General features: G+C 38.1%; 1 protein-coding gene across 15 annotated transcripts in view; it reads right to left on the reverse strand.

Annotated features, from left to right (window-relative positions):
- The window catches only part of ANKS1B (ankyrin repeat and sterile alpha motif domain containing 1B), a 193,859-nt gene that overhangs the window by 151,249 nt on the left and 26,730 nt on the right, over nt 1–15,880 (reverse strand). For 14 of the 15 annotated variants that reach the window (XM_042816022.1, XM_042816021.1, XM_042816020.1 and 11 more), the window contains exon 3: nt 3,653–3,805. In XM_042816022.1, the coding sequence (XP_042671956.1) occupies nt 3,653–3,805 (153 nt within the window). Of the gene's footprint in view, nt 1–3,652; nt 3,806–15,880 lie in introns of those variants that run through there. The other variant, XM_042816023.1, reaches the window with a different exon arrangement.

Raw genomic sequence — 15,880 nt, forward strand, 5'->3', positions numbered from 1 at the left:
TTCAGCAGCATCATAGATAACCCTGCTCCAAGAGCAGCAGAAGCCAGAGATTCCCTACCTGATGACTACTTCGCCATTAGACTGAGTGACTCATTTGTGGGGGGTGACTTAATGCTTAGTTCATTAGTCCTGCAATGTATTGTGCGTTTTAGACAACAAATAACTCATGCTGTGCTTTTACCTTGTTTATATCTTGCATGAAGAATCTCTTTAGTAAAAGCTCCCCGAACAGAGTGACTCCCAGAGGGGGAGGGTTACATAAGTAATCCAGGATAACAGACAAGAATAATGTGATTAGTCATATGGAAGAACGTTTATAGTTTAAAGCACAGATATATGCTTTAGATGGGTTAGGGGATTTCAAAACATAGTAGATCTTTTCCAGCAGATTAGATATTTTCCAGAGAAGTTCCACACAGCTACAACATTGAATAAATGGTATCTGAATCTGAGTACAGAATTTGACCTTTCTAGTGAGCCAAGGAATCTCATAGACAAAACCAGAAGTATTGGAAAAGCCAGTTCTGGGAGAAAGCATACCCCGAATACTTATACTGTGAAGACAAGACAGTTTGAACTATCCTTCCCAGAAAGCACATTCCTGAGAAATTAATGAAGGCAATGAATCTGGGACAATTCTTGATCTAAATGACAAATAAATAAGTGAAATAGAATCTAAATTTCAAAGATAGTGTTTTTGAAGACAGACTGAGGAGGGTGGCAGAAGCTAACAAGAAACACAAGCTAATAGCTTTTTAAAGTTTGATTCAATTGCTTTAAGTAACAGCTGCTTGACTGTGCTTGAAGGAATACACATTATATATATGTATACCTAAAAGTCCAGAGGAGACTAGTACACAAATTAGAGCAGACATTGAATTGCAGCAGGAACCTGCATCTTAAATTTGTTTCTCTCTGCCAATAAGGTAGCCAGATTCATTCAGTTGCAGAGAGAATATATACAATTTCAGAATATACTGCCTGCTTTCTGGCTTAAAAAAAAAAAAAAAAAAAAGACTGTTTGCTTTAATAAATTAATAGATTTATACCTTGAAATGGAAGAAAAGCACCTTGCTCAGCATCACACATGAAAGTTTAGAGGTATGCTATAAGTAAAAGCATATTAGATGCCATAATAACAAAAGATAGTCTTACTACTAACGGACAAAAAAAAATCTATGACTTCATGATCTTGATCCACCACCTTAAAATTATAGAAAGAAGATAGTAAATAATTTTAATTTTTCAGAATGTAGTGAAAGGTTTGTGAAAAATCAAACGTTCCCTTCTCTCCCATGCCATTTCAGTTATGCTATTTTACTTAATAAAGATATTATCTTTACCATCAAATCTGCTTCTACCCCCTCAAGAAGCCATCAATGATTTCCCAAAAGCAAAATGGAAAGAAGCACCAAATATGAATTAATGAGTTCCTTGCACAGAAATAAGAATGGCTTTTGTGTCAAATTCAGAGGCTTCAACTGTTTAACCAATGGCTAAAAGGAAAAAGTTACATCTGTAGCACTTGTTACATTCCAGAGTGGCTTTGATGCTTATGGATTCCTTTATGAAAACTTTCTGTAACAAGATCCTGTTTGCCTTAGCCTGAACAAGAGGTGGAACTTCTGAAATCGATTTCAGGCAGCAGGACTGCAGGTCAGAGATAAGCCAAACTGCACAATGCCTCAGACCAATTTCTTGTCCATTTCTGAAAATTTCCTCTCAACTCATACTGCAAAATAACAATAAGTACTTTCCAGAGCCCCAGCTTCTTGTAATTAGCAATCATTTCATTATGATTAGATGCCACTGACTGGTTAGAAAAGTCAGAAAAATGAAAGGAAATAAATACTGGCTAGACCCTAACAAAAATTCTGAGAATTTTAGTGGCTGCTGTAGTCACTATGCTTTATTACCCAATAGCAGGGAGAAATTTATATATGCAACCATAAAAATATTTAAATAACTGTTTAAGAGCTCCTTATTGCCATCATTTGCAATAAGGAGCATCTTCCCAAGATGCATACAGATTAATTGAGAACAGGCTGTTAACTCCTGAAATTAGAGGGACTTATACTGGTTTGGTTTATGCTAATTTTACAGAAATGTATTCCTGTTAATTTCAGTTGCAGGCACTTCTCTTTTCAACAATTAAATAAATTTGGAATTAAACTGTGTCTTTAATGAGCTCTAATGATCCACTTGGGGGCGCTAAAAGGTAATTTGTTTGTGAATTGATTATGGCAAAATGGTTGGGATTCAAAATAAAGTTACACAACATGAGCAGAGACTTCGATTTTTTCAACTCAGTGCTGGCTGTTCATCTACATAAGCTTCTGGAGCAATGGGTCCCCAGTTCTTAACAAATTTCCATCTACTTATAGAAAAAAGAATCAGTTATAAGTAGCATAGCAGCAGATACCCATCACATCAATTAAAACCAAACTTCATTTATACTCCTCCAACATACACTGAATACAACAGACAGAACATATAAGGCAGACTAATCCTTACTCTTATTCTACATTTGCATGCAAGCTAAAATTAACTGGGGGAGGGAAAAAAAAAAAAAAGAAAGAAAGAAAAGAAATTTTAACAAGTAGTAGCTTTGCCTTTCAGTTAATAATACCTCTTCTTTTAAACACTGGTCCTGGGCTATACCTGCTTGTAACTTGTATACCAGTTACTGTGTTGAAACGTGGCTTTGCACCATTTTTATGTTATCCATTTCTCTAGCTTGAAGGGAATTGAGAACTATTCCCTACAATAAAGTTGTATCTTACAGCTGATTGCCTGTGGCTTCTGGTGGCCCTTTCACTGCTCTGACAGATAGGCACTAATTAGAGGTGGAGACACAGTATCTTCTACACGGGAAGGAAGAGCAGAATTTTTTGGGGGAAGAGCTAATAAAATATGACATTGAGCTTTTGTTCACGTAGGGATTGTCTTAAAGATCAGATAAGGTGACAATATACTCGATTTCAAAAGCCACAGCAGATCCAAAGCTATAATCATCTATCTTTTACAAAAGCAAACAACATCAGTACCAGACACAAAACTTATATGAAAATTCCAATGGTAAAGCTGTACTCTCAATTTCTTCACTGTAATAGTACAAAATTAATCTTATTCCAAATTAATACGCAGTGCAGTCCACTTTAAAGTTTATGGTTGACCATATTTAGGCAACAAATTTAACTGACTTATGTAAACAAAGTTTCAAACAAAAGTGGTAACTAAACACAATATTTTGTTCTGTTAATATAACTTGCCTACATTTAGGGTTTCTTTCTTTCAAGTTTAATTTAGCCAAAGCATGTGGACAAAACCTGTGTGTTTATAAGAGCTACTGTTGTTAGGCACTCTGTAAGTTAGAACGTACAATTTATAAACAATAAAAATATACTTTGAAATGTCATTCAGCATCCTGAAGGCAGAAGCCATGATTGAATGCCATACTAAAGACAACGAAAATGCAAATAGAAGCAAAGGGTACAGTCAACCTAGATAAAGGCATGAAAGCTGTAATCATTGACAGTACTTGATGACAGTATTTGTAGTGCGGTTTGCTTTTGTGCTTTTCCTTTCCTTTGTAAAGGCACGTACTATAACATATTTTGGAGCAACCACTGCTATGAATTGACCAACTTACATTAATTAATTCAATCTCCCAGATTTTTTTCACAAGGTCCATCGATGTATAGCCATTAATTAGAAAGGATTTGGTATAGTCACCCAGTTCAATGGAATCCAGCCATTCAGCTACAGAGGCAGGGTTGTAGCCATCATGACCGATCTGCTTCATCTGAAAAACAAGAATGAGTAAGAACTGCAGATAATATTCATTAAACATGTTTCAGAGAGTAGATATTTTCATTTATTCTCCTTGGGACTTTATTCTCTGATTGACTTCCTTCCAAAGACTAGCACAATACAAAGAAAGAATTTTGAGTAAAAGTACTAATAAAACTTAGTTTTCAATGGATCTTTTTCTTATGGCTCTTTGCCTTTTAAACTAAAATATACCAACACTGTATGTAGCATGTGTTCAATCCTTACTAGACATCACAGAATCCACAAGCAGGGGATGGCAAAAGACAAGAGAGAAAGAGAGAGAAAGAGATGGAGATTATTAATATCCTGACTGCACAAAAATGTCACCTAAGATTTCTTAGTAGGAGAAGAAATTAAACTGAAGGTTGGATCTTTTGCTATTGAACTTCAAATGAAACATATTTCCTTGGTTATATTATTCCTAATTTATCTCTCCTCCTAGGTTATCTGATATTTCATAGAGGTTGAAGCAACAGTGTATTTTTTCACCCCAAGGGAAGTTTAAAATAGTGTCTTTCCTCTACCTGGTCATATTTTTCATGGAGCTCCTGGGAATTTAATATAATTTAGATTGCTCTGCTTCTGTGAAGTTGATTGAGACTGGACAACTGAAACCAATATTACTGGAACAAAACTGACAGAATGATGTACACAGAAAAGCACCACGTGCATTATAAATCAACACAAGCAGAAAAAGCATAATCATATACATTCTATTTTCATAAAAATAAACTAAGAAATCCAACTAGCATCTAATTTTCTGGAATGTTGTAAAACTACTACTACAAGAAGTAAAGAATTGTGATTTTTCTTTCCAAATTGCCTCTTAGTGACACAGGAGATTTTCAAGATAGCCTTTAAAGACAAAATGAATAAAGCCTCTACCTGTGCAATTAGTTATGACATACTCTTCTTAGGAATTACAAAGAAATTTGCAACAGTGGCAAAGAAGCAAAGAAATAGAAAAAAAAAAAAAAAAAAAAAAAGCAATAGCCTCAATTTTCAACATCACTGTTTGCATATCACTGACATTCTTGCTTGAATTGACATTTAACTCTGGCTAATTTGATAATACACTGAATTGGTGAACTTCTAAGCAGTTTCAGAGTTTAAGGCTTTGTATTCAGCATAGCATCTCCAGAATATGCAAGAGTGGTACTGTGCATGCTGAAAGGCAGTCTCCCATTTCTGCCTTCTTATATACACTGCAACTTTCTGAGAACCACTGGAAGTATGACAAAAGTATAATGCTTTCAGCTTAAGTTTCAAGTGACAAAGTAATTTAAAAAGAAAAGAATTCTGATCTTAACACCTTGCTTGAACCAGTTTATTTCTCAAAGTTTATCTGAAATGCAATCTGAATTCAAAGCAGAGGAAAAAAAAACAACAAAGAAATTTGAAATCCAAAGTAGTGTTTGTCTATCTGTTCAAATGCAGAAAGCCAGCAAGCCATGATCTTGATCTCAGTTTCCTGCAGTAGCAGAAAGGAAGGATGCAGACACACTTCATCATGGATTTGACAGTTCACTCTTTGGTCTTTTGCTACAGATGTGGGATATAAAATATTAAGGAAATATTTAAATGACGCAGTGAAATCATTACCCGAAATCATATAAGAGAGAGAATTCCCATAATTAACTATGGGAATTGTAACCTTCCAGGTCACTTCTGAAGCGAAGGATTCATATTAGGAAGTGAGAGCCAAAGGGAAGAATTAAGTTAAGACTATGCATTCAGTTTTGTTGCTGATCTTGACATTTTGGAAGTTAGTTTCATCCTGATTTAGAATGAAAGCTCCAAATGCCAAAAGAATGGCAAATGCTTCTTTCGCTGTCATTCAGATTTATTTCCAATTTTATACTAAAGGTCTGTCCGGCAGACTGCAAAACCAAGGAGAACCCTGTCAGCTTTGCTTCTTGGAGAGCTTATTTCTAGGGGTGATTTGAAATAAGTTATTGTTAAACAGACGCTTGGAAAGAAAGGGCCCAATAAACAGAAGAAAAATCTATATAGAGAGAAGATATGAAGAAGATGTATGAGGTCTGCATAGAACCCATGACTTCTGAAATACGTATTTTTGTTTCCCTTCTCCTGATATAGACAAAAGTGAAGCACTTTTGAAGCAATTTTCAGAGAATTCAGACAGAGAATATTCTGCAAAGTCCTTCTTTTGCTTATTACTATTTAAACTTTAATAAATATTGATTTTAGCACTATTTTTCTTCTGACCTGCTGATTAAGAAACCTCATGCTGTTTAGCACATAATACTGAAAGCCCATGAGTTTCTATGAAAAGCAAACACGGCATTGGAAGTTTCTGAATTCTGAGTTCTCAAAGGAGATCTCCATCAGAAGGGAAAAACAGATATAAATCCTACTGATTTGCAAAGGGATGCAAGCATGGAAACACAGAACATCCCAGTAAGCAAAATGCTGAGAACGACTGAAATGTATGCCGCAATTTCACACTCTTGGTGCCAACAGACAAAATTGTCATCAAGTCACTCAGCAGCCTACATGAACATGCACTGGAGTATTGTCAGGCACCAGGAGAGTATGCAATATTTCCCCTCTCTCTGCCCCGAAGCCTGGAATACAGGGTGTTCCATTGAAACACTGGGAAGTGCTTTACTGTGCAAGAGAAGGAGCAATGGAACTGGTTGCCCAGAAACTCTGTGCAGTCTTCCTTCTTGAAGATCTTCAAAAGACACCAAAACACGTGCCTTGGCAGCCTGTTCTAGGCAGCCATGCCTGAGAAGGGGGTTTAGATCAGGTGCAACCAGAGGTCTCTTCCTGCCTCATCTGTGATTCAGTGGTTTGGCTGCCTGTGTTGAAGGCCAAATCAGGTATTGTGCATCTGAGTAACTATGGGTCATACCCACACAGAGTGCACTAAGAAGTCTTGATGGAGCCTGCAGGAGTTGAAATTGAGCTCAGGCCCGTGCCTTCGGCCATCACCTGAGCTATGCTGTAGATACACCTGTACCTAACCAGTACCTTGCTGATCCTTCCCACTGACTCATCCTCTGAAATCAACCTCAGACTGTCCTCTTTGTGGATTTGCCTTATGCTGTGAATGTTCCCAGTTATTGACACCATTCCTGCCTTGCTCTTCTTGGACAGTTGCTTTGTCCTGTTCGGCAACAGCATGACCCTATGTCCCCAGCACCCCTCTCGGCTCTGAGCTCTCCAGCTATGGTGTGGGGTACCTTGCCTCCTGCTCCCTGACACCAAAGACAGAAAATTAATCTCAGAACTAGGATATCTACCAGCAGTTTCAGCCAAAAAGCAGTAATTTGTTTGGCACAAAAAAAAGAACCAATCTCTTTTCTAAACAAATTTTCTAAAATGTGCCCAATATGTGAAAACTAATAAACTTTCACTATCAGTTCCCTCCTATGGAAAGTTTTGCTATGTCTGTTAATATCATCATCTAACTTATTAACTGTCATTCTTAGCTGGCTGAATTTTTTGCTTTCGAAAATTCTTTGACAGATCTAGGCTATCTAGATGTGATAGTATCATTAACAGTACCTACGTTTCATATAAAATGTTATGGAGTTTTTAAATAAAAATAGAAACAGTTTGTAATACAGCTGTTTGGAAACACTGCCACTTTACTTTCTTACAGCATGTACTTTAGTTGCTTTGTATTCCTATTCTCCTTAACAAGTAACAGCTCTTGAACTGTGTGTACCTTTCTCCTATATTACACCATAATCTCAGTCTCCGCTCACAGATCATTGTAGAATAACTCATTGATGCTAACTGCTGATTGTTTGTTTTGTTCATTACTGTTTGTTTTTGACAGAAAAAGACTTCCCATTTTACTGACCATATTTTCAATCATTTCATACCAGAGCCAACAGATGTACCAGTGGTGTCAAACATCTAACCACATATGTCCACACTGTTTGACTGGTATAAAATTTCTAAGATTCAAGTCTTGACTGTTCTAAATACAGCCTTTCAATGATTAACTGCTCATAAATAGAAGCAGTTGTTCTTCCACAGACGGTGCTTCCAGTTCATTAGGTTACTCTATTTAAAGAGCAGTATTGTTGCTAGCTGTTTCATTGCAGATGATTTTAGAATGCTGACTATTAAAAAATCTAAGCATGAAGCCCATAAGATTTAGGAGTGATAGACAAAAAGAAATGTTAAAGAAAATATGATATAAACTCAGCACAGAGGAAGGCACAAAACAGGAGATTTATCTTCTTAGTCTCACTGATCTTTCACAAGCATTGCTTCCTCTGAAATGAACAGAAAGCAGAAGCCAGGAAGAGCAGTTTCTCATAGCCAGATGTTAATATCAAATAGCATTCTACTGGGTTGAGAAATCCTTTACAAGAGACTGCATGTATACCAGTTTTTTTAGAAGTGTATCACTAGTGTATCTATACTGTGTTTTACATAAGAATAAACGGCACTTTACCTGACTTTTTGTCTCTTACAGGTGTCCAAGTAAACAGAAATTGAGCTTTACAATAATCATGTATGGACTTGTGAATTCAACAAAACAACTGTTACTAGTTTATTGTGTTCATCTCAGACAGAGGGGAACTAATGCTGTTTTCTCTACAGGTTATATCATTATCTGGCGGATCTCATCACTGTATTAAAATCAAGCTTTTTATCCTCTGCATAAGGAGAAAGATGACTCGACTTTCACAGCTTTTTAAATGACAGCAGCGATTACAGTGAATTTACACACTTGTGTAGGTTTGCAAGATCTTTTTAGCAGGTACATAATGCTTTCTTATAAAATGTTGGCCTTTCTGAGACATTTAATCATCTCTCCCAGGAATGTATACAAAACTATCAACTACCAATCTGATTAATTCCGGACTGTGGTAAGGGAAGAAAGCTGAGGGGGAATCAGGACAGGAACAGAGAGACAGTTCTCAAGCAGACCAGCAGAACTTCCTACAGATCTGAGTAGATTTTTTAATTGCTGCTGATGCTGCAAATGTCACTGGGTGAAAACAAGGACCTGCCTGCAAAGGCACAGTGGGTAAGAAAGAGCCATATACAAAAGTTTTGTTTTTCTTTTCCACCTTGCCACATATTAAAAAAATCAACTAGTTGAAGCTGTGTCCCAATAATGTTTGACTTTTCTTTCTGCTAGTCAAAATCTTTCAGTCTTCCTGTGGAGCTTAACATAAAAAGACAATTTAGTCACATCCACTTTGCAGCATAGCCTGATTCAGCATCCTGAACTAATGCAAAATCCAGATGATCATGAATTAAGTTCAGAGTTTCCTACAGAAGATTACCAGCATTACAGATTATCAAGCATCCCTTCTGTAACTTTTTGCAGTTTGAATCTGTCTTCTGAATGAAAAGAAAAATAGATGCACGAAAACATATTTTTTCCTTTGGAAAATTTGAAATAGTTAGTTCCACATCCAGAAGACTGAAGAGACTCGTTGTTCACCAGTCGCCGTATGTGGGACAAGGGAAGAACATTCAGTGTTACTGAGATGCTTTATGCGACAGTTCAGGACATTTCTGTTTGATATGATGTAATCTTAAGAAGCCCTAAATAAGAAATTTGTGAAATAATTAGAATGTGTGGCCTTTGATCTCAAGAGTTTCTATGATGATAACTTTTGAGAGCAGCCCCGTGGGTATTTGTTAGTACTTCAGCACATATTGCTGGAGATTTACAACAGATCAACAGACCGACACATAACTGGCAACACTCACCCTCTCTTGTGTCCTCAGTAGCCCTGACTGGTTTCCATTCAATAATATGCTGTCAACTGCACCCAGAGGTTGAACTAGCAACATTCTCTTTAACCCAACAGTACTATGGTTTGCTGCCAAAGCATGACTTAAAAGTAAACTGATCATTGCCTCCACTTCACACTGGTTTGGTTTGCAGAATATTTTGGGTACCCATTATACCTTATACTTGTATGTACACTACAGTATAGTTTTCTTTTTGGAGGAAAGTAAGTCAGAAGACCAGAAGCAGGAATGCACCAAATACAATCTCTAATTTATTTTCTCCACCTTTTACTAATGTTATTTTTTGTGATGGTCAGGAAACCCAACAATCTCTTCAGCTTCACCTATGGGGTATTTATAGGAAATGTGTCTGAATGAAATTATGCTCTTCAAGAGACACAAAGATTTGAATCAAGTGGTTGACAACTCTACCACCAAGTCTGCATTAGTCACAAGGATTAGCTGGCTATACCTTAAGAGTAAAAGTTATGGGAGAACTGAGTCCCCCTGATCTGGGAAAGGTTGCAGATGGGAATGTGGATCCCATTAGGGGTCCTGATGGAGCTTACAAAGGGTGAATACCTGGAGAAAAATAGCCACACTAAGAAAGACATCCAGAAAGTAATTATCAGTATCTTCTTTCTCAGACAGAAGTATGTGCAGAAAGTCTAGGACATTCAGGATGTCATTATAGAAAATAGCACTTTCTCTCCTTTAGCATATTAGCTTGCCTCAGGGGAGAGAGTAGGCACTATGGAGTCAGCCACAAAAAAACAATGTAAAAAAGCATGAGAAGAAATAAGACTTGCTCAATGGGCAATGGTGACAGGACCAGTGATAGCTACTGTAATTTACATGAAACAGAGAAACGATTTCATGTCCCATCAGGTGTAGCTCACTAACAGAAGGAAAAAAGGACAACATTAGTGGGACTACTTTCATCAGACAGCTTTGAAGCACATGAATAGAAGCACCAGTCTGAGATAAACACCCTGAACTATAGCATGGATGTTTCTAACAACTGCTCTGTTCTACTGATCCATTCCTTTGTGTTTCAGAGTTGAAAAACTTCTGTGCTATGCTGAATCTAACACTTTTTTTTCTGTCCTTATGGCCTTAGAAGCAGTGTAATGAGCTGGTGAGTGACCTCCTTCCAAGTAACTTTGAGAGGTGTTAGAAGGAAGAAAAACAACAGGAAAGAAAGCACTTCCCTTGACACCTGTTTTACATCTTCAGTTCCAGCAGACCATAACAAAACCAAGAAGTCATTGCTAGAAAGGGACATAAATGTTATGATACCCACTTTGTAGCATCTCCTCCTTTGGTCACTGTCATTAGGAATGGAATTGCTGGTGATCTATCTGTTAGCTGTGCTGAATCAGAGAGAATTAAACACCAGGATTCAAAATAGATTGCTAATCTCTGCAACACCTAAACCAACTGATAGCAAATAGCAAATATATGATGTGGTCCCTCTGCTACATACACAGCATAGTTAATGGGCACAGGCAAAGTAGTTCTGTGTTCCTAAATGCCAGATTTAATGTGCTTACACAAATGGGTGTTACATATGAGTAATAGATTTAGCGCTTTTTAGAAGCACAGCTTTACTGCTCATATAACACTATTTACAGAGAGCATGTGCTCAATACCCCACTCATGTCCTACTTTTTGTCTGCTTCTGCAAAGCACCCAGGAAACAGACTTGCTGCCTGCATACCACTGCTACAAGATTCTCAGACGTGAAACCTCTCTGTGCAGGAAGGAACAAGCTGCATACTATAAGAATAGCTCTGAAGCCAGGAAAACGGTGCTTTAAGCTAACAACATTCTTCCATCTGTCAAATGAGAGAATGTGTTCCCATTACGGGCTGGGAGAAGGAGCTTTATACTGAGCAACTGACATGAAAAAATTCCTTTTTCTCATCTAGGTCCTCAGATGAGCTAGGATAATTATTTTCAACCACTTAGGAATCCACAGAGAATTCACTTGCACATAGACTCTGGATGCTGAGATAACTGAAAATGACACATTGTGACTTCTGTTGTTTTCTTAGTCAATTATGCATATCTTGCAAACAAGTACTCCCTCAGTATTAGTTTTTTTCTGAAGTCCTTGTACTTGCAAATTTAGTATACTTTCAGGCATGGTCTCTGGCTCTCTACACATCTGAACTTCCTTTTAATAAAACATATAAAATCCATTTCCAAAGATTTATTGATTTCATTCTGTTAACACACAAAAAAAATTCTGAATGTAATATCAAACTCTGCTAAGACATTTGCTCTAAAACTGGTGTCATGCATAAAATATGTCCCTTTTAAGAATTAACTTTACAAATTATATTTCTACTGTCACATCTTAACCTTATCTAATAATAACAAACCATAAAGTACTCTAGTTAATATTAATGTGAAACTTGAATAACTTAAACTACATTAGTGTAAGATGAGAATGTGGGCTGCTATCTCTAATCTAACAAAGAGGATAAAATGACAAGCAAAAAAAGATCCCAACTCTCCTTATCTGTTACAAAAATATTAGCTTACTCCCGTATGAAATGTTTTCCTCAAATACAGAATTATTAAGGAAAAATATTCTATTTTGAGAATTCTGGTTCATACATGCCTTTTTATAATGGTTAAACACAGTATAACAAAATACAAAATAAATTGATCTATATTTGGATAAATACCTGGATTTTTTTTCCTATTTAAAACTACATCAGGCGTTAGTAATAGTTCCTAAATATACTAGTGGTGTTTGAAATACAGAGATACCACCATTCTTTAGGAAATCAGTATCGAAGAGTGAGAAAAGTCATCTTCCTGGCACCAATGGATGCTTTGCAGAGGCAAAATTGCAACAAAATGGTGGAAAAACTGCAAAAAGGTGCCCCTGCCTCCCCTGAGTGGCAAGACTGAAGTCAGTGATGAGAAGCAGCTCTAACACAATGTGGACAGAGCTGGGAGTGATGGCATCCAACCCTTGCTCATACAAAGGATGTTCCCAGGGGTGCTGTGAACAGGATGTGCAGACAGATGGGTACGGCAGTTTGTGCTGCAGTTGACGCTGGCAAGGCAAACAGGGAGGGTGTTAGGGAGCTTGCTCCTTTCTTGTGGGTGAGGCACCCCATTGAAACTAAGATGATGACCACAACTCTGATGGAGGGCCCATAATCTTTCCGGGCTCACACGTTTACACAGGTGGACCTCCTAGGGGGCAACACTGCTGCCCAGACCTCTGACTGTGGGAAGCTTCAGAATCTGGAAGTCATCCAAAGGACTGAGGTGAGTGAGGATGTTGCGGGGATGGCCTGGAAAGAATATAGGGATGCTGTCCAGCTGTGCAGGGATGGGATCAGAAAAGCCAAGGCACAGATGGAATTAAAATTGGCAAGAGATGTAGTGAACAACAAGAAGGGTTTCTTTAGATACGCTGGTCAGAAATGACAGGCAAAGGAGAATGTGCCCCCTCTCATAAATATAAGGGGAGAGCTGACCTTCTCAGACATGGAGAAGGCTGAGGTACTTAACAAGTTCTTTGCCTTGGTCTTCATAACCAGTCAGGCTTCTCATGTCCCTGAACTTCTAAGCAGGGGCCAGAGGAGCAAAATCTCTCACAGGGCAAGAGTGGAGCAAGTCCAAGACTACCATATGAAGCTGAATGTGTACAAGTCTACAGGGTCAGACAACACACATCCCAGCGCTCTGAATGAATGGGCTGATGTAACTTCCAAGCTGCTTTCCATCATATTTGAAAAATCATGGCTTTCAGGTGAAGTTCCTTGTGACTGAAAAACACCACTGCCATATTCAACAAAGGGAGAAAGAAGATCCGGGGAACTACAGGCCAATGATCCTCACCTCTGCACCTGGGAAGATCATGGAGCAGATCCTCCTGGAAGAGATGTTAAGGCACATGCAAGATGAGGAGGTGATCTGAGACTGCCAGCATGGCTTTACCAAGGGCAGATCATGACTAACCAATTGGGTGGCCTCCTATGATGGAGTGATGGGACTGGTGGACAACAGAAGGGCAACTGATGTTGTCTATCTGGACTTACTCTCATTGATGTTGTCCCACACCACATCCTTATCTCCAATTTGGAGAGAAATAGATTTTAAGGCTGGACTATCAGGTGGATAAAGAATTGATTGGATGGTTGTAGCCAGAGGGTTGTTTCCAACAGCTCTGTGTCCAGGTGGAGGCTGGTCACAAGTGGTGTCCCCCAGGGGTCCATCTTGGGACCAGTGCTCTTCAACATCTTTACTAATGACATAGTCAGTGGGATGGAGTGTACCCTCAGCAAGTTTACTTATGACTCTAAGCTGTGGTGCAGCTGACACAATGGAAGGGAAGGATGCCATCCAGAGGGACCTGGACATGCTTGAAAAGTGAGTGCGTGAGGTTTAACAAGGCCAAGTGCAAGGTGTTACACTTGAATTGAGGCTATCTCAGATACAATTACAGACTGGGAGAATTCACTGTGGCTCTGTGGAGAAAGACTTGGGGGTCCTGATGGACAAAAAGCTGGACATAAGACAATAGCATGCTCTTGCAGTCTGGAAGGCCAACAGCATCCTAGGATGCATCAAGAGGGGTGGCCAGCAGGGAAGGAGAGGGGATTGCCTCCCTCTACTCTGCCTTCATGAGGTCCCATCTGGAGTACTGTGTCAGCACAAGAAGGACGTGGAGCTGTTGGAGCAGGCCCAGCAGAGGGCCACGAGTATAATCAAAGAGCTGGAGCCCTCCAATGAAGATAGGTTGAGGGAATTGGGCTTGTTTAGCTTGGAGAAGAAAAGAAGGCTCTGGCGAGACCTCATTGTGACCTTCCATTATCTGAATGGGAGCTTATAAGCAGGAGGAGGATCTACTTATAAAATGATCTGATAATGAAAGGACAAGGGGAAATGACTTTAAATTAAAAGAGTGGAGATTTAGATTAGATTTTAGGAAGAAATTCTTCACTCAGAGAGTAGTGAGGTGGTGGAACAGAGAACGTGGTGGATGCCCCATCTCGGGAGGCATTCAAAGCCAGTTTGGATGGGACCCTGGGCAGCCTGATCTAGTAATTGGCCACCCTGACCGTGGAAGGGGAGTTGGAACTGGATGATCTTCAGTGTTCCCTCCAACCTAAGCCATTCTATGATTCTTTGATAATTATAAATATTTTCATACAGCACTAAAACATGGAATATTAAAAAATCATTCATTAATTCTGAACAATTTAAATGAATAAAAAAAGAGTTGGTTTCTTCATGAAATATGAAAAACAAACAAAATACATCAACTAAGAGCAGGGATTAAAATTGCAAAGATTTTTTTTGAATGATAGCATTGTTGAATAATTCATAAATTCACATTTAAACTATAAATATCTATAGTAATTCATCAAATGCTACTTTTATATACATTAATACTTGCCCCATTTATCTCACTTGTCTAATATGGTATATGGAATATTACTGTCTTTAATCATGTTTGTTGTTTCAGTGCACAGACTCAAATTGTAGTATACAAAGATTGTCTAGCACATCCATCAGTAGAAGCAATTCACAACTTTACATATTTCCTATACAAAATAAACCCTTGTTCTCTTTTACAGGCAATCCATAAAACTAACTAATTTTCTAACTAACTATGATGAATCAAAAATCCTCTTGGCAGAATCAGACTCATGATCCAAACTGAAAAATCCTTTAATGGCTCTTCTCACTCTCCATCACTGTCACACTGCAAACAGTTTAATCTCTCTTTACCTTGATCATTCCACACATGCTGCTCCCAAACTCCAGAGTACTCCATGCACTTTACACCAGATGCTATTCCTGCCTCAGTATCTCTCATGGCAGCCCTCTGAGAATTAGTGGTGTCTATGGCTTTCCATTCATTTTCCTTACACAGTTTCCTTACACAAAATCAGTAAGTTTTCATGCTTAGCCCAGTATCTCTTTCACTTACCTATTCAAATTTCTTTGTTTAGGAACACTAGCAGAAGCCTGCACTGATATCATGCTGTTGTGCAAAATATAAGAACCATGCTTTTATAATGCTGATTTTAAAATCTGTAGCTTAAATCAGCTAGAACTAAAAAATGATTGGAAAATGACTGGCAAGTTGTTATGTCCACAGCTGAGAAGAAAAAATACAAAGCAGTAAATCAAATATGGAGCCTATAGGAAGTCTCCAAATCATACATAAAAGGCAAGTATTAGGAAAAACATGTTTCATCCAAAGGTATGAAGAATACTTATAAGATTCTTTCTTCAAAGGGAAAAGTACTTTCAGGTCAAACATCCAGTATTC

This window comes from Centrocercus urophasianus, unplaced genomic scaffold (genome assembly GCF_019232065.1).
Source record: "Centrocercus urophasianus isolate 14NV4802_14NV808 unplaced genomic scaffold, USGS_Curo_1.0 seq_15, whole genome shotgun sequence".
NCBI classification, from domain to species: Eukaryota; Metazoa; Chordata; class Aves; order Galliformes; family Phasianidae; genus Centrocercus; species Centrocercus urophasianus.